General features: G+C 34.4%; 1 protein-coding gene across 15 annotated transcripts in view; it reads left to right on the top strand.

Moving 5' to 3' along the window:
- The window catches only part of col15a1b (collagen, type XV, alpha 1b), an 84,090-nt gene that overhangs the window by 36,659 nt on the left and 22,180 nt on the right, over positions 1-25,251 (top strand). For 9 of the 15 annotated variants that reach the window (XM_087239573.1, XM_087239571.1, XM_087239572.1 and 6 more), the window contains 14 exon segments: positions 2,609-3,156; positions 12,538-12,612; positions 12,797-12,898; positions 16,550-16,658; positions 16,788-16,822; positions 16,962-17,132; positions 17,247-17,273; positions 19,059-19,121; positions 19,261-19,347; positions 21,240-21,302; positions 21,400-21,531; positions 23,008-23,061; positions 23,138-23,173; positions 25,056-25,193. In XM_087239573.1, coding sequence (XP_087095699.1) covers positions 2,609-3,156; positions 12,538-12,612; positions 12,797-12,898; positions 16,550-16,658; positions 16,788-16,822; positions 16,962-17,132; positions 17,247-17,273; positions 19,059-19,121; positions 19,261-19,347; positions 21,240-21,302; positions 21,400-21,531; positions 23,008-23,061; positions 23,138-23,173; positions 25,056-25,193 — 1,640 coding nt within the window. 15 annotated transcript variants of the gene reach the window in all.

Genomic DNA, 25,251 nt, shown 5'->3' with positions numbered 1-25,251 from the left:
CTTAGTCAGAATCATTTTTATTGCCAAGTGTGCTTCACGCACACAAGGAATTTGATTTGGCTACAGAAGCTTCCAGTGTACGTAAAGTGACAAGTGTCAACACAAGATAAATATGAAACAAGACGATAAACATTAAACAGAGATGCAGCTAGTCAAAAAATCTGAATGTTGAATTGTATGTACAGATTTGTGATAAATATACAGGTTATAAGGTGCTGTGTACAAATGCGAATGGAGAAAGCATTGCATTGTATATTAATATAAGGTGCTGTACACAAGTGTGTATAAGAAAGTATTGCACATATTTATTGTACAGTGGGGTATATTTACCTGTTTATGAGTGAGATGGCCTGAAAAAAGAAACTTTTCCTGTGTCTGGCTGTTTTTGTGCTTGGTCCTCTAAAGCGCCGACCAGACGGTAATAGTTCGAACAGGAAATGTGCTGGGTGCGAGGCGTCCAGAGTGATTTGTGAGCTCTTTAACTCACTCTGGAAGAGTACTGTTTTTAAAGTGTAGGAATGGTAGTGAAAGTGATTTGTTCAGCAGTCAGAACTATTCGCTGTCGGTTTTGGCAGCTGAGCCGAACAAGACGGAAATTGAAGTACTAGACGGTGATTGAAGTTGATTTATCAAGGGTCGCCACAGCTGAATGAACCATTAATTACTTTGGCATATGTATTTTATGTGGTGGATGCCCTTTTATGTGTCCAGCTCCTCTAAAAAAGTTCATAAAATGATTTTAAAAAATCCGATGTGTTTATAAGAGCTTCAAAAGTTAACAAAAAACTGTATAAAGTTCTTTTATTTAATCTAACAGGCATTGTTTTTATCTAAATCGTGTCAAATTGCCATAATGTGTGAACTATTTGTACTTGCTTGCTATTTTGATGCACAGAAAATAGTCTAATGTATATTTTTATTTTATCTGTCATTTTGTGAGAGAGTTTTAAAAACTAGCCGTTAGTTGTTTTGTTTTGCTCCCTATTATTTCTTTGGTTGACCTCCTGTGTTCAGTGTCTGTGCTCTTTGCGCCACACTAATATTAATCACCATGGTTACCCTTGTTTGTTGCCAAGGTACTTGATTAGACCCACCTCAATTTGTTATTTTCCCTTTCAGTGTTAAATATTCATTTGGTTGTTGGCAGTCGATTTGTTTGATTGACCTACTTTTTTTATTATTTTGAATTGATTTCTCTGTAACGTAATGACTAGGGCCAGACTGAATCTGCGGACATTTTTTTGCTATTTCTGCGTAGAATTTTGGTCAAAATCTGCTGATTTATGCGGAATGATTTTGGGAGTATTATAACTAAAACCCTAATATATGAAATAAAAAGTAAAACCTTTTTAACTGTTATTTAATGTTTACAATCCATATCCAATTAGATACACTTTATTTGGTAAACAAAGCAAGTCTCTCATATAATACATCTACTAAAAGACAGAAAATATTGTAAATAAATAATTTGAACATTTTCATATTAGTCAATATTAATACTGAAATTAATTTACAAACTTAATAAATATGAATTCACACACATTCTCACAAGTCAATAAACAGAATCAATGATGGACTAAAAATCTGCAGAATTCTGCGCGCGCAGATTCTATGTGGGCCTAGTGATGACTAAATGAAGTGCTGCAAAGCATTAAGGCATTTCTCCCAGTTGTATCGCAAGAGGGTTCATTCCTTCTTTTTAAATCTTTTTACTACGGGTACAGTATGGCCCTCTATTGGTGACAATTATTTTATATTATGCGATAAACTGCTATTTACAGTTAGGCCAGCTGTTTTCATTTTTGCATTTGCAGTTGTTCCACAAACATCTCTTATTCTTAGCGAAAGTCCATGTGAGAAGGATAGCATAGCCAAGAACAAATCACACTTTTGATCTTTGCGGTAATTCAACACAAGCTGATTCAGTTCTTCAGTTTATATGATAAAGGTTGTGATGTATAGCAGCTCACAAGTTTTCTGCATCGTTTCTAACACAAACCTTTGTTATGTTTTCAGAAGTTCTGGAACACAGAGAATTATTCATACAGACTGTAGTTTTATGATTTTTTAATGGTGGAAAAGATCAACCGAGGCATATTTTCTTCTTTTGTGTTCAACTGAAGGAAGATTGTCATGCTTTAAAGCCTGTTTTACATATTTTGAGTTGAATTGTTCATTAAATAAACATGAAATATTGTTTAACAGAACAATGAAACATTTATTTTGCCTAAGTACATGGAAGAATCTGCCTCTACACTTTATTAAATTACTTAGAACTTGGAAAAGTTAGATCATTAGTTCACAGTTCTCCCATAATTCTATATAGATGCCTTTAGTTTAGCCAATTCACCTGTATGGCATGTCTTTGGACTGTGGGGGAAACCGGAGCACCCAGAGGAAACCCACGCAAATGTAGGGAGAACATGTAAACTCCACACAGAAATGACAACTGACCCAGCCGAGGCTCAAACTAGTGACCTTTTTGTTTTTTTTGAGCAGACATCACCTCATACTGCGCAACCGTGTCACCCATGTTCATGTAATGTTAACTTTAAAAGTATAAGACGTATTGTCCATCATTTAATCATTCTTTCTGTGTTTCTTTCAGAGCGAGGCTCCAAGGGTCACCTAATTCTAACAGACCTCGTTGGCATGCCTCTTCCACCATCTGTGTCCTTCATCACGGGCTACGAGGGTTACCCTGCCTACTCTTTTGGGCCTCATGCTAACGTAGGCCGACTGACCCAGTCTTTCGTACCTGAGCCCTTCTTCACAGACTTTGCCATCATCGTCACAGTCAAACCATCCAGCTCTCGAGGAGGAGTCCTGTTCGCCATCACAGACCCGTCCCAGACCATTGTCCAACTTGGCCTGGCCCTGACACCCGTGGAGGACCAGACTCAGCGGATTGTACTGTATTACAGTGAGCCGAGGTCAGCGAACAGCGCAGAGGTTGCGTCTTTTAAAGTGCCAGACATGACGCAGCAGTGGAGCCGCTTCACACTGTCGGTGGAGCGCCAGGAGGTTCGTCTCTACATGGACTGTGATGAATACCACATTGCCCCCTTCAAGAGGAGCCAGCAGCCCCTCAGCTTCAAGCCTGGATCGGGGATCTTTGTGGCGAATGCGGGCAGTACCGGCCTGGAGAGATTTGTGGTAGGTTTGCGTTTTCACTCAACTCTTGAACCTTCCCCTAGAACTGTGATGAAGGCATACAGTTTAAAATCTTTGTGAAATCTAAATTTATAATGTTTATTTTGCTGTCACATGTTACTATAATTTAGGTGAACAATTCGTCTGTGAAATTTGATCTACTGCAAAAAAAGCTTTAGTCAGCAAACAATTTTGATCGTTAGCTTGCGTTTGGAGTGGCGGTTCTACTCTGTTTATGTCAGTTTGATGGCTTATATTATATTCTTAACCACGCCCTCTTACCGTTAATGTGCGATGAGGGAATGATGCGTAAAAAAAGGAAAGCCCCACCTCCTTCTTAATATTCTGTTTCACTTGGAAGTATGTCATTCATTCATTCATTCATTTTCTTTTCGGCTCAGTCCCTTTATTAATCAGGGGTTGCCACAGCAGAATGAACAGCCAACTTGTCTAGCATATGTTTAACGCAGCGGATACCCTCCCAGCTGCAACCCATCACTGGGAAACACACATACACTCTTGCATTCACACACACACTACGGCCAATTTAGCTTATTCAATTCACCTAGCACCTGTCTTTGGACTGTGGGGAAAACCAGAGCACCTGGAGGAAACCCACATGAACGCGGGAAGAACATGCAAACTCCACACAGAAAGGCCAACTGACCCAGCCGGGGCTCGAACCAGTGACCTTCTTGCTGTGAGGCAATCATACTACCAACTTCGCCACTGTGACGCCCAGAAATATATCAATATACTAAAATAAACATCTTAGGAACTTCTGGGTTACGTGGATTTTAACCCTAGGGGGCAAAGAACCATATATGGTAACATAATTAATTAAAATATCATTTGAAGAGTTCAGATACAAAAATCTCCAAGTGCCATCTGAAATTGCCTTCTAATATTAGCATTTTTCTCAGGCTCCTATGTCTTGATTCAGTAATTTCTCTTTTATGGCAAAGAACAGACTGAACATAAACATGAGAGGCTGAAAAAAATGCTCATTGTAGAAGAAAATTACAGAAGGCACTTAGAGGTTTTTGCAACTGAACTCTTCATTTGTGTATGTTTTATCTTAAGTCACACAACTTCAAAAGTCTTGTGATAACCTGCTGTAATACTCAAGGGTTTTTCCAAGCCCTGTAAAGGGTCAAGGCAAGACACTGCAAGTAAATAGGCTAAAAAAATCACTATCATCATACTTCTATTGTTGATTAATTATATTAAGTATTGCAAAAAGTGTTCTGAAATGTTTATATAGATATGCAAATGATGCATTATTTCATTACATGTGCGCTAATTTGCATGAATTTCTAGTGGAAGTTCAAAATTCTTGTTTCATTTTTAAAAATACAGGATTTGGTGTATTTATTTCATTTCATTTTCCTTCGACTTAGTATCTTTTTTTCATCAGGAGTTGCCACAGCGGAATGAATAGTTGAATAGTTTATTCAAGTTTTGAGCTATAGAATGATAAAAAGAGCTATCCAAAATCCACTCGGTAAAAACTTAGAGTCTAATATGTTATAAATAGAAGAGCCAGAACACAATAGATTTTTACAGATTTCTGTAGAACAAAAAGTATATAATCAAGCAAATGTTAGATATTAGAGCCCTTGATAAAAGCCTATGAAAAAATATATGAAGAAAACTGGGAAGTTTGGTGTACGTGCTGCTGAAGTGGACATTTATAACTCAAGCAATATACAATAATAATAATAATAATAATAATAATAATAATAATAATAATAATAATAATAATAATTTTATAATTATGAACTACAAACTCAAGTAGAAAAAAGTGTCACAGTCACAGAAAACACTTAAAAGTGTATTTAGGATGTTTTCTAACCATTAGACTGAAAAAAATACACTCATTTACTTTCCTTCTGCTTATTCTCTTGAAAAAACACTTTATGAAAAGCCCCAAATCGCTAAATTGACAGGTGCGTGAGAAGCATTGTGTTTAGCTGCTTGGTCTCTTTCCTGCCTTTAAACACTACTCTGAAGATAAAAGATGAGCTGAATACACACTGAAATCACTTTCGTATTGATTTTACCCTGTCCTTTGCTTTTGCATTTTTTATAGCTATTGACAAGACACTGTCGTTATTAATTTGATGTGATTTTATATGACTGGGGCCTTGAGCAAATCGTGTGTCTTACACTGACTCACGATGACATTTACCTTCACCCTGACAGTTTATGATCTATCATTGATACATCCTCAAAAACATATTCAAGGTTATTCGCAAACGTCTTCTATCAACACAGAGAGTGAAGCCGGGGTGAAGCTTTCAGTGCTGGAGATTTTAGTGATAATCTTTACTGAGATTATAAAATGATTGCTTACAGTAAGTTTTACCTTTTACATTTTCATTTTTCATCCAACACTCTCTTAAAGTGAATCTATAAAAACACATAGTGATTTAATAATACTGTAGAAAATATGTATTTAAAACTTATCCATTTATATACATATATTATTCTGTACATTACAATATTGAGGTGCCTTAATTATTATTTTTAGTGATAATGCATCTTTTTGCTTTTTAATCAAATCCATACAGTATCTTAATATTGTTTGTTTATCAGTATTTATCATAGTAATAATTATGCAAAAAAAAAGTGTTTAAATTTTTTTTTAAAGTAAATTGTGAAAATCTCAAATTCTATCTATAATGAGATAAAAAGGTTATAATTAAAGCAGAAATAGAGTCATAGAAACGCTTTTATATCTTAATTTTTAAGTTGGCTGTTCATTCTGTTGTGGCGATCCCAGATTAACAAAGAGACTAAAGCCGAAAAAAAATGAATGAATGAATTTTTAAGTTTTTAGCCATTTTCAATTTGATGCATGCCTCTTTAGATATTTTATTAATTAGAACTCTATTTCATTTTTTATTTGATGATGATGATGATGATGATGAAGATGATGACGATAATGATTATTAATATTATTATTTTGGTATAATGTCATTTTTTTTTACATTTTGGTATAAGTTCATACCAGTTTGGATATCGGCACTGGTAGGGGTTGTGCATTGGCACGAGGCTGCAGACCGAGTGCCTTAGTCTTCCGCCAGTGACGATTTACTGTACAGCCATATCGCACTCCTACGAGTACTTAATACACTACACTATGGTATAAATACAGCACTGCAACATAAAAAAGAGAGAGATCGACTTAGAAAGTCACTTACAAGTTAATGATTTGATCAGTTTGAAATTATAAGTTTTTCTCCTCTAAGGGCTTATGTCTCCATTTTGTGGATGGACAACGTAAATGGTCTTTGGTCTCATCAATGACAGGCTGATGGCCTCCGCACAGTATCTCCGAAATTATAAATTTTTAAAATAGGCATATTATGTTGTCCAATAGCTGCAATATTTATCAAACTGTATTGAGTTTATCAATCAATACACCGATCTGCTGTCACTCTATGTTGGTGGAGTAATATATAAGGATGAGTAGGCTGTACGAGTTCTGATATTTATATATTTTTTTATTTCATTTTATTTTTTTATTTTATTTATTATTTTTTATTTTATTGATAGTTTTGATTTATTGCAGAATATCTCGCAGTTATCAGCCAATCAGAATAGAGAACCAGGCAAAACTGTGTGTGTGTGTGTGTGTGTGTGTGTGTGTGTGTGTGTGTGTGTGTGTGTGTGTATGCCCTTCCAGCCGCAACCCATCTCTTGGAAAAAAAAAAAAAAAAAAAAAAAATATATATATATATATATATATATATATATATATATATATATATATATATATATATATATATATATATATATATATATATATATATATATATATATATATATATATATATATAAATAAATAAATATATATCAAAAAAATTATATATATATATATATATATATATATATATATATATATATATATATATATATATATATATATATATATATATATAGTTGAAGTTAAAGTCAGAATTATTAGCCCCCTGTTTATTTTTTTCCCTTTTCTGATTGAATATATCTTTGCCATGATGACAGTAAATAATATTTAACTAGATATTTTTAAAGACACTTCTATGGAGCTTAAAGTGACATTTAAAGGCTTAACTAGGGTAATTAGGTTAACTAGGCTGGTTATGGTAATAAAGCAAGCTATTTTTGCTGATAGTTTGTTCTGTAGACTATCAAAAAATATATATAGCTTAAAGGGGCTAATAATTTTGATCTTAAATTCATTCATGCACAAATGCATATCTGTTTGGAGTTTGTTTTACTTTTAATCTTTTAATATTTTATTGAATTTTGATATTTGTCCATACCTGTCTGGAGCTTTTTGGAGAACCACATTTTATTTTTTTGGATCGTTCAGTATCTTGTATTGGTGCATACGGTCCCTGTTTGGAACCTTCAGGAGTATAGACTTTTTTTATTTGCTAATTTAATATTTTGCTGACTGCTGCTGGCATTGTTGACTGCTTATTTTGTTTTTCTACAACAGCCACCTGTCCAAACTCCTTTTTCTCAATAAGTTTTGCTTTAGACTTTGTCCTCCATCTCATTTGTGCCAGTACACCTGAAGAGCTTTTGTCCCGTGAGTTGCTGTATTGTGTTTTGGCAGGCCTGTTGTCATGGTGAAAACTTTGGGAAGACCCAATCCTCTGTGTCAAATGGCATTAACCTAGGGGCCTCCTTCAAGAAAAGGACTAACAATGAAGCTCTAACATACAGTAACAGAGAGAAACGATGATACTTTCAGACCTGGCTAGTACCCAAAAACGTCTAGAGAGTTACAATTACTGTCTTGTCCTCCAGAAAAGGCACTTTTGTGGTTGAGCCATTGTTTCCCTAAAGAGGTGATGCCAATTAAAAGTTATTGTGTTAATATGTCCTATCTGTAATAGCTCTAATTGGATTTTTCCCGTCGTTGTTTTATGGTTGTTTGGACTATGACATTTCATAACGCCTTTAATAATGAAAGTAGCCGATGGCCATCTTAAATCCGCTGTACTTGAATGGAAGTGTGGCTGAAAGAACGCATTAAACCCTAATGAGTAACGCAGGAGGTACTTCATCTGAAAGCTTGTTGATAATTGTGCAAAATGTATTACCTTCCCTTCAGCGCTGCTGGAGAATCTCTGAGCCCTGGACGAATGTGTGCTGCTGTATTTCTGCTCAACTCAATCTATGCTGTTCGATTGAAAATAGCAAAACAAATCTCGTTCTGACAGCACTTGTGTACAATCACGATTGCGGCGTGATTAAAGCTTGAAGAATGCATTAGTTTTGTTCCAAATGACGCACTTTACACTATGTACTTGCACACTATGTACTTATGCACCATGTTCTCAGCTGTTAAGTGTATGAAATGAAGGTTATTTTGTTATTCACCATTGGAGCTTGCAGTCTTGCATCCTCCATTACATTATTAAACCTGCAAACATTCGGCACATTTTTTTATTACTATTTATTTTTGTTTTGTTTTAAAGAGTATATTAAGTGCTTCTTCCATGTATTTAAAGGGGACTTTTTATTGGAATTGTTAGTGTGAACACTCCACTTGTGCTATTTATACTTGAAAACAGTGTTTGAATGTATTCTCAGAAGCTCAAATAGTACAGTTTAGCACCAGAAACACAAAGGTTGTGGGTACAATCCCAGGCAAAGCAAAACTGATAAAAAGGTGCATTCAGTGCAGTGCATGTCATGCACTCGGATTAAACATCTGCCAAAAATGTATATGTAAAATTAAATTAAATAGTATTATTAGTCAATAAATTATTAGTTCAAAAGCTTTTAGACTAATCTACATTTTAAGTCAGAATTATTAGTCCCCCTGTTTATTTTTTCCCCAATTTCTGTTTGATGGAGAGCAGATTTTTTTCAACACATTTCTAAACATAATAGCTTTAATAACTCATTTCTAATAACCGATTTATTTTATCTTTGCCATGATGACAGTATGCAACGTAGTGGCGAAGTAGGTAGTGCTGTCGCCTCACAGCAAGAAGGTCGCTGGGTCGTTGGTTCGATCCTCGGCTCAGTTGGCGTTTATGTGTGGAGTTTGCATGTTCTTCCTGCGTTTGCGTGGGTTTCTTCCGGGTGCTCCGGTTTCCCCCACAGTCCAAAGACATGCGATACAGGTGAATTGGGTAGGCTAACTTGTCCATAGTGTATGAGTGTGTGTGTGAATGTGGGTGTGGATGTTTCCCAGAGATGGGTTGCAGCTGGAAGGGCATCCGCTGCGTAAAAAAATGTGCTGGACAAGTTGGCAGTTATTCCACTGTGGCGACCCCGGATTAATAAAGGGCTAAGCCGACAAGAAAATGAATGATGAATGATGACAGTAAAAAATTTTTGACTAGATATTTTTGACATTTAAAGGCTTAACTGGGTTAATTAGGTTAATTAGGCAGGCTAGGGTAATTAGGCAGGTTATTGTATATCGATGGTTTGTTCTGACTATTGAAAAAAAATTGCTTAAAGAGGTTAATAATTTCGATCTAAAAATTGGTTTAAAAAATTAAAAACTGCTTTTATTCTAGCCAAAATAAAACAAATAAGACTTTCTCCAGAAGAAAAAATATAATCAGACATACTGTGAAAATTTCCTGGCTCTGTTAAACTTATTTGGGAAAATTTTTAAAAAGAAGAAAGGGGGGGGGGGGGGGCTAATAATTGTGACATCAACTGTATATTGTTGTTTTCTCAGAATAAAGCCTGACAGACATTTGAATTTTATTTTTAAAAGTTTTGTATTTGTTTTGTTAATTTGCAGTGCCGTTGTAACTTTCTTGGTCTTTTGCAGTTGCATTTAACCAATTTGGCCAGCAGGTGTGTCGGGTGGCGTTTTGAATTCTTCAAAGCATCAAAGCAATCTCATTTATAAAGTAGTCCAGTTATGAATTTGGGATTAGCTGTGTAACATGACATGTCTCTGAATTTGGATGAATAACTAAAGGTAGTTTCTGTTTTATTCGAGAAAACTAGAATATCATGCACACATCGAAAGTCATGGTGTCTTCATGAAAACCTATCAAAATAAAGGTCAGGTCTGCATCCCAACTGGCACACTATACACTAATGCACTATGTACTCATGCACTTACACACTCAGCAGCACAGTATATACAGTTAGGTCCATGAATATTTGGACAATGACACAATTCTAACATTTTTGGCTCTATACACCAACACAATGGATTTGTAATGAAACAAACAAGATGTGCTTTATCTGCAGACTGTCAGTGTTACGCCCCAATGTTTTTGTACTAAGCAGTGCGAAAACAATTCAAAGTCTGACCTGCATGTATATTGTGCAGGGAAAATTGAGCATAAAACCAGATATCCCACCACTCCTGGAGGCTCTGAGAGTTTCACGCATATTCATAGTGGCTCCCTGATTCCTGCAAATTACATACAATATTCCAGAACGCAAAACAACAAGAGAGTGAGCGCTCATGTGAGCGAGTAAGAACAATAGAGTGGCGCATGTAGCAATATAGTAAGCCTTAAATTGCACAAATAGTGCAATAAAGTACCTCTAGTGCAAGTTGCTGCTCTCAGTGAGCTGCAATGAGGCGTTTTTGGGCTACGATCCCATATTCACCTGATCCGTTGAGAGGAATAAGCACTTAAATGGTTTAATGCTGCCACATTTTCTATTAGGTATCAAAAAATTGGACATGAATACCATTTGAAGGGTCTTGCATTTATTTAACTATTACAGCTATTAGATGGAAAAGTTTATGTGGTCCCATGATTTCAGACATTTATGGAAATATTGGCTGGAAAAAAAAGAAATATACAGTTGAAGTCAGAATTATTAGCCCCGCCTGACTTATTAGCGCCCGTTTATTTTTTTCCCAAATTTCTGTTGAATGGAGGGAATATTGTTTCAGCACATTTCAAAGCATAATAGTTTTAGAAACCTATTTCTAATAACTGATTTATTTTATCTTTGTCATGATGACAGTAAATAATATTTTACTTGATATTATTCAAGACACTTCTATACAGCTTAAAGTGACATTTAAAGGCTTAACTAGGTTAATAAGGTAAACTAGGCAGGTTATGGTAATTAGGCAAGTTATTGTATAACGATGGTTTGTTCTGTAGACTAACGAAAAAAATTTGTGCTTAAAGGGGATAATAATTTTGTCCCAAAATTGGTTTTTAAAAAATTCAAAACTGCTTTTATTCTAGCCGAAATAAAAAAAATAAGACTTCCTTCAGAAGAAAAAATATTATCAGACATTGTGAAAATTTCTTTGCTCTGTTAAACATCATTTGGGAAATATTAAAAAAAGAAAAAAAAATCAAAAGGGGGCTAATAATTCTGACTTCAACTGTATGTATATATTATTCGGAAAAAGGAATATATATTTTTATTATTTTTTGTCTCTTTTTCTTTCCTGTATTGCTTAAGGTGATATATATTAACCAAACTTCTTTTGCATACTAATGAAGCATTTTTGCAGAAGTAGAGGGAGCTGATTGTCTAAAATAACTTGAGCTCTCCAGCTAAACTTTCTGTGAGCAAAAATTGTCTTAAAACTGAAAACAAAATATATGCAGCTAAGAAGGCTTAGGCTTTTAATGTTGTGCAGAGGATTTATAGAAAAAGAGGACGCATGTATGGGTGCGGCCAATGGAGAACTGGAGAATGATTGACAAGTGATGAATTTCCCAAAACTCCACTTGTTAAAATCAACTATATAAGTCAACGTCAGGAAATTAAAACTGTTGCGCAACCCTGAATGTAACTCTATTGCATTGAGGCTAACAGAATTCTGTGAATCGAGTTATTCATTTGTATACAATAAATTGCTAATATGTTAAATATTTGTTTATGTTTAACATATCTTAAACATATACGTATATTTCTATATATAATATAAAAATGGTAATTAAATGATTTCATTTACATTGTATTTACATAAAAATTCTACTTTATTATATTTAGTCGCTTCTTAACATTCATAACAAATCACATAACAAAATCAATGCAAAATAGCTTCAGCTCTACACCCAAAGTTTGTCCTTCTTTTGGTCTCTACACTTTTCCTTAAAGCTTAGTCTTTTGTCCCATTCTTATCCTTTAACAATCTAGTGAAAAGTCCAAGATCACTGTGCTTGTTTTCAGTTCGACTCTAGTCTCATATTATTATTCACATTTGTGTTCATTAATGCTGCTCTTATGATGCTTCTGCACTTCACTCTACACATACTCTACTGTATATAAAAAAGACCAAAGAAAATTACAGTTTGGGTTTAACCACTTGTCATTCCACAAATATACACTGCAATCTCTTTTTTTTTTTTTTTTTTTTAATTCACTAAGCAGTTAACCCTCATACTAATTTTTGGTGTCTGTATATCTTTTCCATTACCTCAGGGGTCAATCCAACAGCTAGTAATAAAACCTGACCCCAGAGCGGCAGAAGAGCAGTGTGAGGAAGACGACCCCAGCGTGAGTGCACTTTCACTACTCTCTTTATTTGATTTTTAATATATTTCAACAGCATTTGGCCATTAGAAGCATATAGATATGGATGTGTAGATTGAGTGTGTTAGTTTGTGCATTGCTCAGGGTCTCCCTCTTGTGGTAGAGTCAGTCATGGTGTGAGTGTTTTGCTCTTCTGGATGTTTTGCAGCTGCAGGCCTCCGGGGACAGAAGTGGCGATGGTGATTATGATGATGAGGAAGAACATGCGAGGCGTGAAGAAACCTTTGGGCAGACTAACAACAAGGAAAAGGTTTGTCTGAAGCAGTTCAATGCATGCTTTGCATTGCTGGTTAAACTTCAAAAAGATTATTTATTGATCTATTAATATAGTGACATACTGTGATTTTGCCGTGGAAATATCTAAGTTCTTGCACATTTTTGGATCTTATCCCAAAATATGTGAATATTTATTTATTTATTTATTTATTTATTTATTTATTTATTTATTTATTTATTTATTTATTTATTTATTTATTTGTTTGATTTACTATATCCTAGACCAGTGTTTCTCTACCATGTTCCTGGAGGACCACCAACACTGCATGTTTTGGATGTCTCCTTTGTCTGTCACATCCATTGCAGGTCATTCAATCTTTGCTAATGAGCTGGTGATCTGAATCAGGTGTGTTTGGTTAAGGAGACATGGGAAATGTGCAGATCTGGTGGTCCCTCAGGAACATGGTTGAGAAACACTGTCCTAGACAATTACACCATCGAGTGATCTGGTTGTTTAGGTTAATTTACTCTACTTATAAAAAAGTTTGGATCAGCAAGTTAGTTTGTTTATTTATTTATTTATTTATTTGTTTGTTTGTTTGTTTGTTTGTTTGGTAACACTTTATTTTAAGGGTCCAAAATAATGCATTAATTAAGCATTAATTAATGGTTAATTTGTTAACAATTAAGCATTAGTTAAAATCAAAAGCACTAATAATTATGGTTAACTAAACGTTTAAAGGGTCCCGAATTATGCATTAATGTGGACATTAACTTTACCTATAGGACATGAGGTTAAACTGATTTATTACACAATTTTAGCTATATATATTTGCAAACCAGCAGTTGTTAAACATAATTAGTAGCTTGTTGTTCAGTTAACTTACACAATGGTTTAAAGAAATAATATATGGCTTATCAAATTGTAAATAATGGTTAAAATGCCTTTGTATTCAGTTAATCATGAATTATGTTTGCTCATGCTTAACTGATGCATAATTGTGAAAAAGTTTATCATGATTTACAAGTGTAACTCAACTTAAATAATTCAGGACCCTTAACATTTTTTACTAACCATTAAGTAGTGCATTTGTTTTCAACTAATGCTTAATTGTAAACAAATTACCATTAATTAAGGCTTAATTTGGACCCTTAAAATAAACGTGTTACCATTTGTTTTTGTTTATTACATTTTATTCTATTTAATTTATTTATTTTTGTATTTTATTTATCAAGGATGTATGAATTTGATTAAAATGGCTACAAAAACAGCTTTTTATATTGTACAAAAATATTTTAAAAAATAAAAAATGCAGTTCTTTCAATTTTCTATTCATGAAGGAATCCTGAAAAAATATATATTTTTTGATTTCCATAAAAATATTAAGCAGAGTAACTGATTTCAGCAATAAAAATAACCAGTAGCAGTAAATCAGCATATTACAATTATTTTTCAAGAATAAAATAAATGCCATCAGATGAATACTTTACATTTTAGAATGTATTGAATTAGATAACCGTATTAGATATTACAGTAATGTAAACAATATATTTAATGTTTAGGACAATAAATATAATACATTTTTAGATCTAAACGTACTGTATTTATCTAAAGTAAATGCAGCTTTTGTGAACTTTTATTGAACACATAAACAATTTAATTTTCAATGAAAAGGTATAAGTACTTTATAAATAAACAGGCTTCATTTTAAAAACATTTTTGATTGTTTTTTTTAATTAAACACACAAACACATAACATATTTCATAGCTGAATAAGTGAGCATAAAATAAAGGAATGTTGACATAGTCATCTTGTTTTATGTGTGTTTGTTGTCAGTTTAATTATTTCTCTGTAGAAAATGTGCTTTGTTTGTCTTTGACAAACAGGAAACAATGAGGTTGACTCTTTCTTCATGGAGATAAGATTGTCTTTCATCACAGACAGAGCATCATTATGCGTACGATTTTCTTACAGTTTTTTTCAAAATCTAAAGGGATATTTAAAGTAAAAACTAGATGGTGTTTGTGAAGAAACACAATACATTAGCTTTACATTCAAATACATTTAAAAATGGCACTCCAGAACATGTCATGGCATGACATTTACACTGACTGGTCACAAGTGACATGAAAACCAATTTCAAACCTGCTGTGATGTGATGTAATGCTCTGCAATGCATGGCAGGGAAGAATTGAGGGAGAAGGGTGAGTGGTAGATAATTTTCCTCTCCTGTCTATTCTCTTCTTAATCAGTAACATCCTTAAAATTAATTCAATAAAATGCTAATTTAGTGTATAATGTTACCTTTATTTTTATTTTAATTAAAATTAAATGTATAAAAAAGATCATCTGTCAAACTAAGAACTTATGAAGATGTATAATATCATTTGCTCACCAAAAGTAAATAATTTAGACCAGTGAAGTTCAGTTAATCGGGATGGGAACTCTCTATTCACAACTCTTATAAATTAAACATTTTTACAAAAATATTAAACATCACAACTTTTTTAAACATTAAAAATAATCTTTTTCCTTGACCTCCAAATCAGCTTAATGATTACAGATACATGTAATCATTAAGCAGGCAATTTGATCTAAAAAAACGTAAACGAGTAATCAGAATCACCAAAAAGAGGCAAATAAACACAAAAAGTTCTCAGAAGTTTGATTCAGACATCGTTTACCAAAATGTGGACAGGTGTTGAGAATTAGCAAGTTTGCTAAAACACTTAAATAAATGCATTTGGTTGACCAGTGTAATTGTGATGTCCATGTCGAATAAATAAATAAATAAAAATAAAAAAATAGAACCAGGATAGTTCACCCAAAAATACAAAATCTGTCAACATTTGCTCACGCTTAACTTGTCTCAAACCTTTTGTTTTTGTTGGTAATGATGAACACAAAAAGATATATTTTGAAGAATGTTGGAAACTGGGAACCGTTGACTTCCATAGTAGGAAAAACAAATGCTGGAATTTAATAGCTGTCTCATTTCAGAGGCTGCATCCTCTGAAGGCTGCAGAGTGCCAAGCGGAGTCCTTCGAAGTGCACACAGGCCGAACCAAGCATTTTAAAATGAGAAAATCTAGCCTACAGAGGACGGTTCTCGTCACCTAGCAACCATAACAGCTGCCGCTAATAAGCAGTAATAAAAAAATATTCAATGTGACTTTAAAACTTTAAAAGCAATCTGAAGGCAAAACTTAACTTGGAAAATATACAGGATTTTCTTTGATCCACATATGTAAATATAAAAATTACTTTTTAAGTAACACATACTCAGATATCCAAGTAAAACAAAACCTAATTCATACTAAAAGTGTTTTCTGGAGTTTTCCTTTAAAATCATTCCGCAGTTATCAGCACGCAAAGAATCTTGGGACGTTCAAGGTCTCGAAAGATCAACTAGTTGTATCCTTCATTACCTGGGAAACAAAGGACGCATTTGGAGGCTGCATTTGAAGGAGCCTTCGAATTTTTTCAAAGTGAGACAGCCTTTGAGGATGAAGTGCCCTTCGAATGTGTCCTTCGGAGGATGCAGCCTCTGACATTAGAGACAGCTAAAGTAAAAGAGGGAGTAAATAAGATATATGTTGCAATACAACACAGTACAATTACAGTTATTATGGCCATTTATGTTGTTTCAGTAAATTATAAAGTTGATGTTTTATTCCCTGCAGACACTAAGACTCACCTCTCCTGTTGAAGCCCCACCCATTCAGTCACCTGACATAGAAGAGGGTGGATTCTCAGGACATGTGACCCCAATAGATGAAAGGCTGCTGAGAGGTCAGAGCATAATATTTAAATCAAATTTGGAATATATAGATCTGATTATTACGTGTATTATAGTAAGATTATTAATAATATATGTGTATATTGGTGGTTTTGTTAAAAATTGGTTGTTATTCCTTTCAGGGACTTACAAAACAGATGAAACAGGGGAGAGGGTTGTGAGTGACAAACTTTATTTTTGGCTGTAAATGGAAAAAGGATGCAATTAATATAGTATCCACATTGATATACTACTGTACTAAATACTAAAATACTAAAAGTCTGGTTTAAGGGCATTTTTTTCTGGGTTTTGACTAGGGACAGAAAGGAGAGCGTGGAGAACCTGGGCCTGCAGGGCCACCTGGACCCCCTGGGCCTCCAGGAACATCTGTCCCAATCAGACATTCAGGACAGCCTGGACCGAGAGGACCACAGGGTCCAATTGGTCAGCCAGGAGGACGAGGCAGACCAGGGAAAGATGGACAACCTGTATGAGTATATGTTTATTAGGATATGATGTTTAGAATATGCTCTGATGACAATTTTCATACTTGTTTTAATGACTTATACACTTTATTTTTTTAACTATTGCATGTTTTACAGGGAAGCAAAGGTGAAGATGGGAAACCAGTGAGTATTTATTTTTTGTTGAGATATGAACTCAAGATATAAGAGCTGAAAATAAGAACAAAAAAACACTTAAAATTGACCCATTGATCCAGAACTTTGAGATGGCCAGATGACTTAAAATGTTATATAATAAAGTCTTTAATGGCCTCTGTGGTTCCACAATGGACTTTTAATATACATGGAACCTTTCCATTTCACAAAAGATTCATTGAAAAGCTTCTAATTACGAAAATGTTCTGCACACTAAGAAAAAAAAATATTTGTGTGTATATATACATATATATATGTGTGTGTGTGTGTGTGTGTGTGTGTGTGTGTGTGTGTGTGTGTGTGTGTGTGTGTGTATGTGTGTATATATATATATATATATATATATAGAATAAAAGGTATAACAAACTGTAAAAAAAAATATGGCAAAACACCATGACAAGTGATGTTGGGTTATTTTAAATAATTTTAAAAAGTTGATTTTTTTTTTTTTTTTTTTACTAAATATTCTTTGGAGAGCAAAAAAAGGTTCTTCTGTGCTATTACTGTAAAAAAAGACCTTTTTGAAACCTTTGATTTTAAGGGAGCCACTCTAAAGAACTCAAAACTTCTCCAAAGAACCTTTAAGTTTCTGTAACAGTTCTTAAAATTGTTTTTTTTTTCTTAGATGAATAATCTCTTGAAACTTTTCAACTTTTTTAGAATTAAAAAGATCTACAGATATAAAATGTTCTAATTTTTCAGAGTAAATTAAAGGGTTGCTTTTGGGTTTTTGCCTTTCACTGAAAAAATGTGATTTAGTTAAATATATGATAATAATTTTTCACGTATTCTCATGTAAAAATAACAAATGTATGTTGTTCCTAGCACATGGGCAGTTTTGTATTAGATAATGTCTGGTGATTTAGGGGGCTTGGTAATTTGCAGTGGTTTGACTCATAATGACACCCCACACAGCATTGGTTTGATTTCATAGTAACTTGATTCTAGACCTTGAACAGAACACTGGTCAATATATTGAGTTTGTTATTCGTTTGGTTCTTCTTAGTTTGCTGTAATTATGCTCAGTAAAGTCAACATGCATTTTCTGAATGTGCATTGCCATTCTGAAGCTTGTTAATGTCTCTTTTTTGAGGAGAATCTGATTATTTGATCTCATTCAGTAAATTTATAAAAACACTGCACACTCATTTCTCTCTTTCTCCCATTTCCCAAGTAAATTATCAATTGTCATCCCCTATATATGTTTTATTGAACTAATGATCTCCTCTTCTAATAAAATATATGGAGTAAACAAACGCACACAGGCTCAGACTGCAGCAAACATTAGAAAAGCCCTGCCAAACCTCTTTTCTTTGATAAGCTTACAGTTTCTTTCCTTTTTGGCAAATTTAACAGAATTACTTTTAATACTTAGTACATACGTAGATATTTTCAACTTGAATGTTGCTTCTTTTCCGTTGCTTCTAGATATTTTAACTGTTCAAAAAACAGCCTTTTATGTTGCTGTAGACATTTTAGACCAGTATATGTCGTATTATCTTAATGTACTATCATAATCATAAAAATGCTGGTATGCTGCACAGATAGTTTACCATTTTACCATACTTTCTTACTCATCTTAGTTATTTACTCTACTTACAGAATAGCGGCAAATGAATGAAAAGTTTCACACAGGAAATTGCTTAATTCTTTGTAGAAAAATAAACCGTATACTGTAACTTAACAGAACTCAAGGCTGCATGTTTCTGTCTCTGTCTATCTTAATACAGCAGTCAACTTGTTTTTTTAATACAGGGTCAGAGAGGACAGACGGGACCTCCTGGATTACCTGGAGAATCTGGAGTCAAAGGAGAGAAGGTGAGAGATAATGGAGAGTTTTGATCATCCACAATGTGACAGTTCAGTGATCACCTCCTGCCATGACGTGTAGTGGACTTGTTTTTTGTTTTGTTTTTTCAAACGTATCATAAATGCTTGTATTTCAAACATATCTTAGGGTGATCCTGGAGTGGGCCGGACTGGATTGCCTGGTCCACCAGGACCTCCTGGACCACCAGGGCCAAGCAAACCAGTTAAGGTTCCAGTGAGTAAATACTTGATTAAAATTATTATTTCTTTTTTATTTATGCCTATATATATATATATATATATATATATATTTGTGCTGTAAGATAAAGTAAGCTTTACCAGACTTGTTTTGTTCACACAATGTATTGGAAATCTGGTTTAAACCTACATTAAAACCTCCTTTAAACAGATACTGTAATTGACAGCATTTGATTACAGATAGAGGTGATTGCACAATATAACTGCATACAGCCATGGATGGGAGGCACAATACAATTACTGCCATTTTGTTCATGCATAAACTGAAAGACTTTTAAAGGGGTATTTAATCTAAAACAGATAAATCATTTGCTTGCCCTTCTACTTCTCATAAAACTGTTTAAGTTTCTTTTTTTCTGTCTAAAAACGATGTCTCATTCTAAAAATATAGTTTCCGTGAGGTACGTATTTTAGCAGTTTTTGTTTTCGCAAATCCATGAGAGGCAGCTGTGTGCGCTTTATAGTATCTCAAATGTCTCTCGCGAGTGCTGTTTGCAATCGCTCTGTTCTCGTGAAAACCCATCAGAGGCCGCTGTCGAGCGACCGTCTGTCTGACTGATTGAATGATTGACTGTGCGACCGGCCAATCGACTGACCCACCCTCCTCCTTCCCTAAAACCAACCAATTTTACCGACTGACCGGCCCACCCAGTTACTTACCTAAATCCAACCAACAATTTGCAAAAGCTGTCCAGAAAAAGAAAAGCCCTCGTCTGATTTTTACCACATCTTCGGATTTTACCACATTCTCACCCTGTTATGAACTTGTTCACTTTATTTTTTGGATTCTGTTTTTGTCTTACCTGATTTTTGGAACCGCTCTTCCCCGGGCTCGAACCCGATCATCATCGTCGTGGTCTACTCCTTTCTGCATCTCAAGTCCGCTGACTTACAGTAAACGCCAATTGCTAACTGGACAAACTAGTTGTGGCAGGAAAGCCCTCCACACGGAGGTAAGCTGTCAGCCGGTAAGCACGAAAAGGCACGGCGTCATACCACCTCGTAGCGTTCGCTTAAAAAATGAAATGCAGCTATACGTACCTCCAGCTACATAATTCGTGGCATCCAGAAAAATCTACCTTTTCAGAATGAGCCTGTGTTGATTTTTCCATATTATAGATGTCAATGGTTACCCTTTCTAAGATTTTTTAATTTATCTTTTAGATTTATTCATTAATTTTCTTTGTCCCTTTATTAATCAGGGGTCACCACAGCGGAATGAACCGCCAACTTATCCAGCATGTGTTTTACACAGCGGATTCTCTTCCAGCCACAACCCGTCACTAGGAAACACTCATACACTCTTGCATTCACACACATACACTGCCAATTTAGCTTATTTAATTCACCCATAGCGCATATCTTTGGACTGTGGGGGAAACCGGAGCACCCAGAGAAAACCCAAGCCAACATGGGGAGAACATGCAAACTCCACACAGAAATGCTAGCTGACCAAGCTGGGGCTCGAACTAGCAACCTTCTTGCTGTGAGGCATTCATGCTACCGACTGCACCACCGTGACACCCTATCTTTTAGATATCTTAGATATTAGATATATTATTTTGTGTTTAAAAGAACAAAGAAACTCAAACAGGTTTGTAACCTCTTGAGGTTGAGTGTGAGTTTGTAGTAAGTAAATTATCATTTTTGCCTGAACTATCACTTTAAACCTTCCTGACACAACATACTGACACATCAAAAAGCACTCTAAAGAGGCCTTATAGTCATCATTTAGGACCATGAAAATATATTTGCTGCATTAGTATTTGAAACTTGTTTAGGCGGCTGTACATCTGGTGTAGACTGATGTAGAACTCTTCATACTGTGCATACTTAATACTTAAAATGTATATTCATTTTTAATGACAGTATGGATTTGATGCACTGGGCTCTGGATTTGGAGATGCTGACATTGATACAGAACTTCTTCGGGTGAGTAAAATCAATTTTTGAAGACATGGTCAAGCTATTTCAGTAAGACTTATCAGCAGATATATCAATCTCTCTGACCGATAAGATGATATTCTAGGGTCCACCTGGTCCTCCAGGGCCTCCTGGAATACCCGGCCCTCCTGGTCCTAATAGCCCACTTGGAGGATTGCTCCCTGGTCCTCCAGGGGCTCCTGGCAAAGATGGCAGAGATGGGCAGAGTGGGCTCCCTGTGAGTACTGTATGCTTTCTCTTCAATTTAATCAGTTAATGGAGAAAGATTCAGGTTAGGTGTTGAGAAAGATTGATTTTCCACTTGTCTACTCTGTACTTCTGAAGACACTCAGACAACTTAAAAATTCATTCAGACAACTTCACATTAAATCAATGTAGATTAAGAAGTAACTCACTAATAAATTATTAACTCACTCAAGCAATACCCGAGACCTCCTACTGATGCTAAATGATGGTTGTAGCACAGTGCTCAGCTGATTCATGTTGTCTTCTTTCCTTCTCTCAATTTCCCAGCTGTTTGAGGACTGGTTTAGTGGGTCTGGCACTGACTCTGGGTCTGGCTCTGGTTTTGGTAAAGGACAGGCTTTGCCCTGGTTCGTTCAGGTCATTGAGCCAGTAGGTTGGAAAAGACAGCATTTTCTCTCCAACAATATCTTTTTCCTCATTTGCCTGAATGCAAACTGAGATTTTTGAATTAGTTTACATTATACCTATTATCTTGCCCAGCTCAAAAATGGATCACCTTACCGCTTACAAATAGAGTTATTTTATTACCATTATATTATCATTCTTAAACATTCTTAAATCAAGATGCAAGAAGCAATATTACATTGTAAAAAAAAAAAATTAAATCTGTTAATTAACAGTTTTACATTTTTTATATTATTTTCTGCTTTCGAAATTACCCAAGAAATACAAAATATTTTCAGTTGTTAATTAACTGATTATCTACAGTGTAGCTAAGATATAGTAGGTCTTGTTTTCTTAAAAAGTCAAATAAAATAAGGAAAGTATCTGCGGATATGTCTGCTAAAGGGCCAAGTAAAACATCATTTGAAAGGTAAACAGGACTATTTTTCTGACTCAGTTGACAAAATGTATTGTTTTCATTTAAAAAAAAAATGACCATAGTTAATTACTAAAATTGACCATCCCAAGAATCTTAATTCAAGACTGTTTATAGATATTTTTGCTAGAAAAAAAAGTTATTTAGCATCATAGCATTTTATGCAAATGTATTTTTATGGAATTTGCATTTTTTTTTAAATGTATAGTGTATATGTTGTCAGATTTTTAGGGGTGATTTTGGTTTGAAAATACAACTTATAATAATAAATGATTAATAAATATATGCATAAAGACCACTGGTATTTTGCTGTGACATTACTGAACACAAATGGAATAGGTAGAAAGAGGGTATACACACAGGCTGCTATGTTGCATTTCAGGACAGCTTGAAACTATGCTGCCTTTTCTGAATGTTGGAGAAAATCTGTCTTTTTCTTTTCGAACTGTCTGCTTTTACTAACACCAATGGCAACTTTAAAAAAAATACATTCATCATATATAGACAGAACACAAAAATATATTTTTTTTAAATTCATACTTTCTCCCAATGTTTAAAAGCAGGCAGAAGGATTTATAATTAAGTCATGTCATAAACAAGTGTTTCTGATCTGTTTTACCCATAAAGGGTGTTCCTGGTCAGGATGGCTTACCTGGACAACAGGGTCCGAAAGGAGCAAAGGTATGAACACAATTATGTTGTAATGCTTTTTAATAATCTCTATTTTCAGCTCTATAACTGTTGATTTCTTAAACAGGGTGAGCACGGAATTAGAGGGCCTCCTGGACCTAAGGTATGATGTTTATTGAGAACAATAATCTATATTTATTAAGGTGAATTTACTGTTGCTTGGACCTTACATAATCCACTTATTTTAGAGTACAGCTTTAAAATATACCTAATGAAAGTAAAGGTTTTCCTCTTGTTTTCTTATTTTGCCTAGTTTTTCTGTATTTTTTTTTTTTTTTTTTGTGTTTTTGCAGTGATGCCATCAAATATTCCCCAGCACAAAAAAACAGTTTTAAAAAAATAATACAGTTTTTTAATGAGAAGGAAGTTTTATTGATCTCAATAATATACATTAAAGGTTTGTTCACACCATATATGATAACTATAAAGATAACGATAAAGATATAGTTCTAAAAAATTTTAGTGTTAAAGACATTCTGAAAACGTAGCCCAATATACATTTCTGAAGATCGTGAATTATGTATCCAGAAGTATGTATAGCTGCATTTTGTCTTTAAAATGAAAAAGACCAAAACAAAAGCCAAAAAAATAAAATAAACAAGTAAATGAGTAAATGAGTGTGAGAATGGGGTAAAATCTGAAAACATGGTAAAAATCAGGCGAGGGCTTTTCTTTTTCTGGATTGCTTTTGACAACACTGTCAGTTGGGTTTTCTGAAGTGGGTAGGGGGGTCAATTAGTGCTTTTGAAAAGACTTTTGGTTTGGTTTAGGAAAGAAGGAGGGTGGGTTAGTCGATCAGGCAGTCAGTCAATCAGTCAGGCACTAGCAAGAGAAATGTGAGATCTTAAAAAGTGTACACAGCAGCCTCTGAAGATTTGTGAAAACAAAAACTGGAAAAAAAAACGTAGCTCCTAAACATTTCACAATCTCCAGAAATGTAGTGCTACTATGTATGTACTGCTCAGTATGTTTTGAGAATGAGCCTGGGTTGGCGTACAGTTCACATCACAACAGATACAGAGAAACGATATCGTTGAGATCACTTTCAGAATGACTTTTCCCAGCTAATGAAATATGATAAACTGACACTGTTTTAATTTACTATGATCTTCTATGAGATGTGAAGCTGCTTTGACACAATCTACATTGTAAAAGATAAATAAAGAAATAAATTCAATTAATAAAGATTAATTGAATTGAATAAAACACAGCCAGCCAGTCAGAATCCACTAAAAATAAATGGGCTTTCACAATTTAAATATACAGATGGCATGGTCAAGAAACACACTGCTTGATGTTAAGTCCTCTTTTAAAAGATTATGACTATCATGGAAACAATTATTATACTGTAGCCTACCACAGTAAATTATCAAAAAATACACTAGTCTACAGCTACCCCAAACCTAAACCCAACCTCACAGTAATCTGTTATTTTATTAAAGTCTTATACACCTACATCTACACCAACCCCAAACCCAGGAATTCACCCAATGTGCTTGCAGTGTTATCCCTCCCACTTGAAGGTCTCTGGCTGTAGCGATACCTGGTATATTCAAGATGTGGTAATAGCTCACAGCTGCTGGTTACAAGTGATAATGCTGAATTAAAAGCATAATCTAAAAATAAAGAGATCATTATCGATAGCTTGTGTGGACACAAATTTATTTATTGTTATATTTATATTTATCGTTATCTTGCTAGAACGGTCCACAATAAAGTTCCTTTGTGCAATGGAAAGGTTTTCTGAATTACTGTATAATGTTTTTCATGGAATGATCACTGCAAAAAAAAAAAAAAAAAAAAAAAATATATATATATATATATATATATATATATATATATATATATATATATATAGTTTAATGTAAATCAATGCTATTGTCCTTTGCATCTGAACATGCTTGTATTAAACCTCGTAATGCTTTTTGTTCCTCAGATTGTCATTAAAACTTTTGAAATATTTTGTCTAATTTCTCTTGCTAAAGGGTGAAAATGGAGATCCTGGTCAGAGAGGACCACCTGGCCCTTTTGGAACGATGGGACCGAGAGGTTTACCAGGACCACCAGGGCCTCCGGGTCCACCAGGGCCCATAAACAATAACTTTATGGTGGATACTTTGAAGGTCTGTAATCTTCTAACTGTGTATTTAAGTTAGTAATAGATATCACAGAAGACACAGA

This window comes from Danio rerio, chromosome 2 (genome assembly GCF_052040795.2).
Source record: "Danio rerio strain M-AB ecotype USA chromosome 2, GRCz13ab, whole genome shotgun sequence".
NCBI classification, from domain to species: Eukaryota; Metazoa; Chordata; class Actinopteri; order Cypriniformes; family Danionidae; genus Danio; species Danio rerio.
Note: the sequence above shows the minus strand (reverse complement) of the source record. Positions and strands in the feature narration are given on the sequence as shown.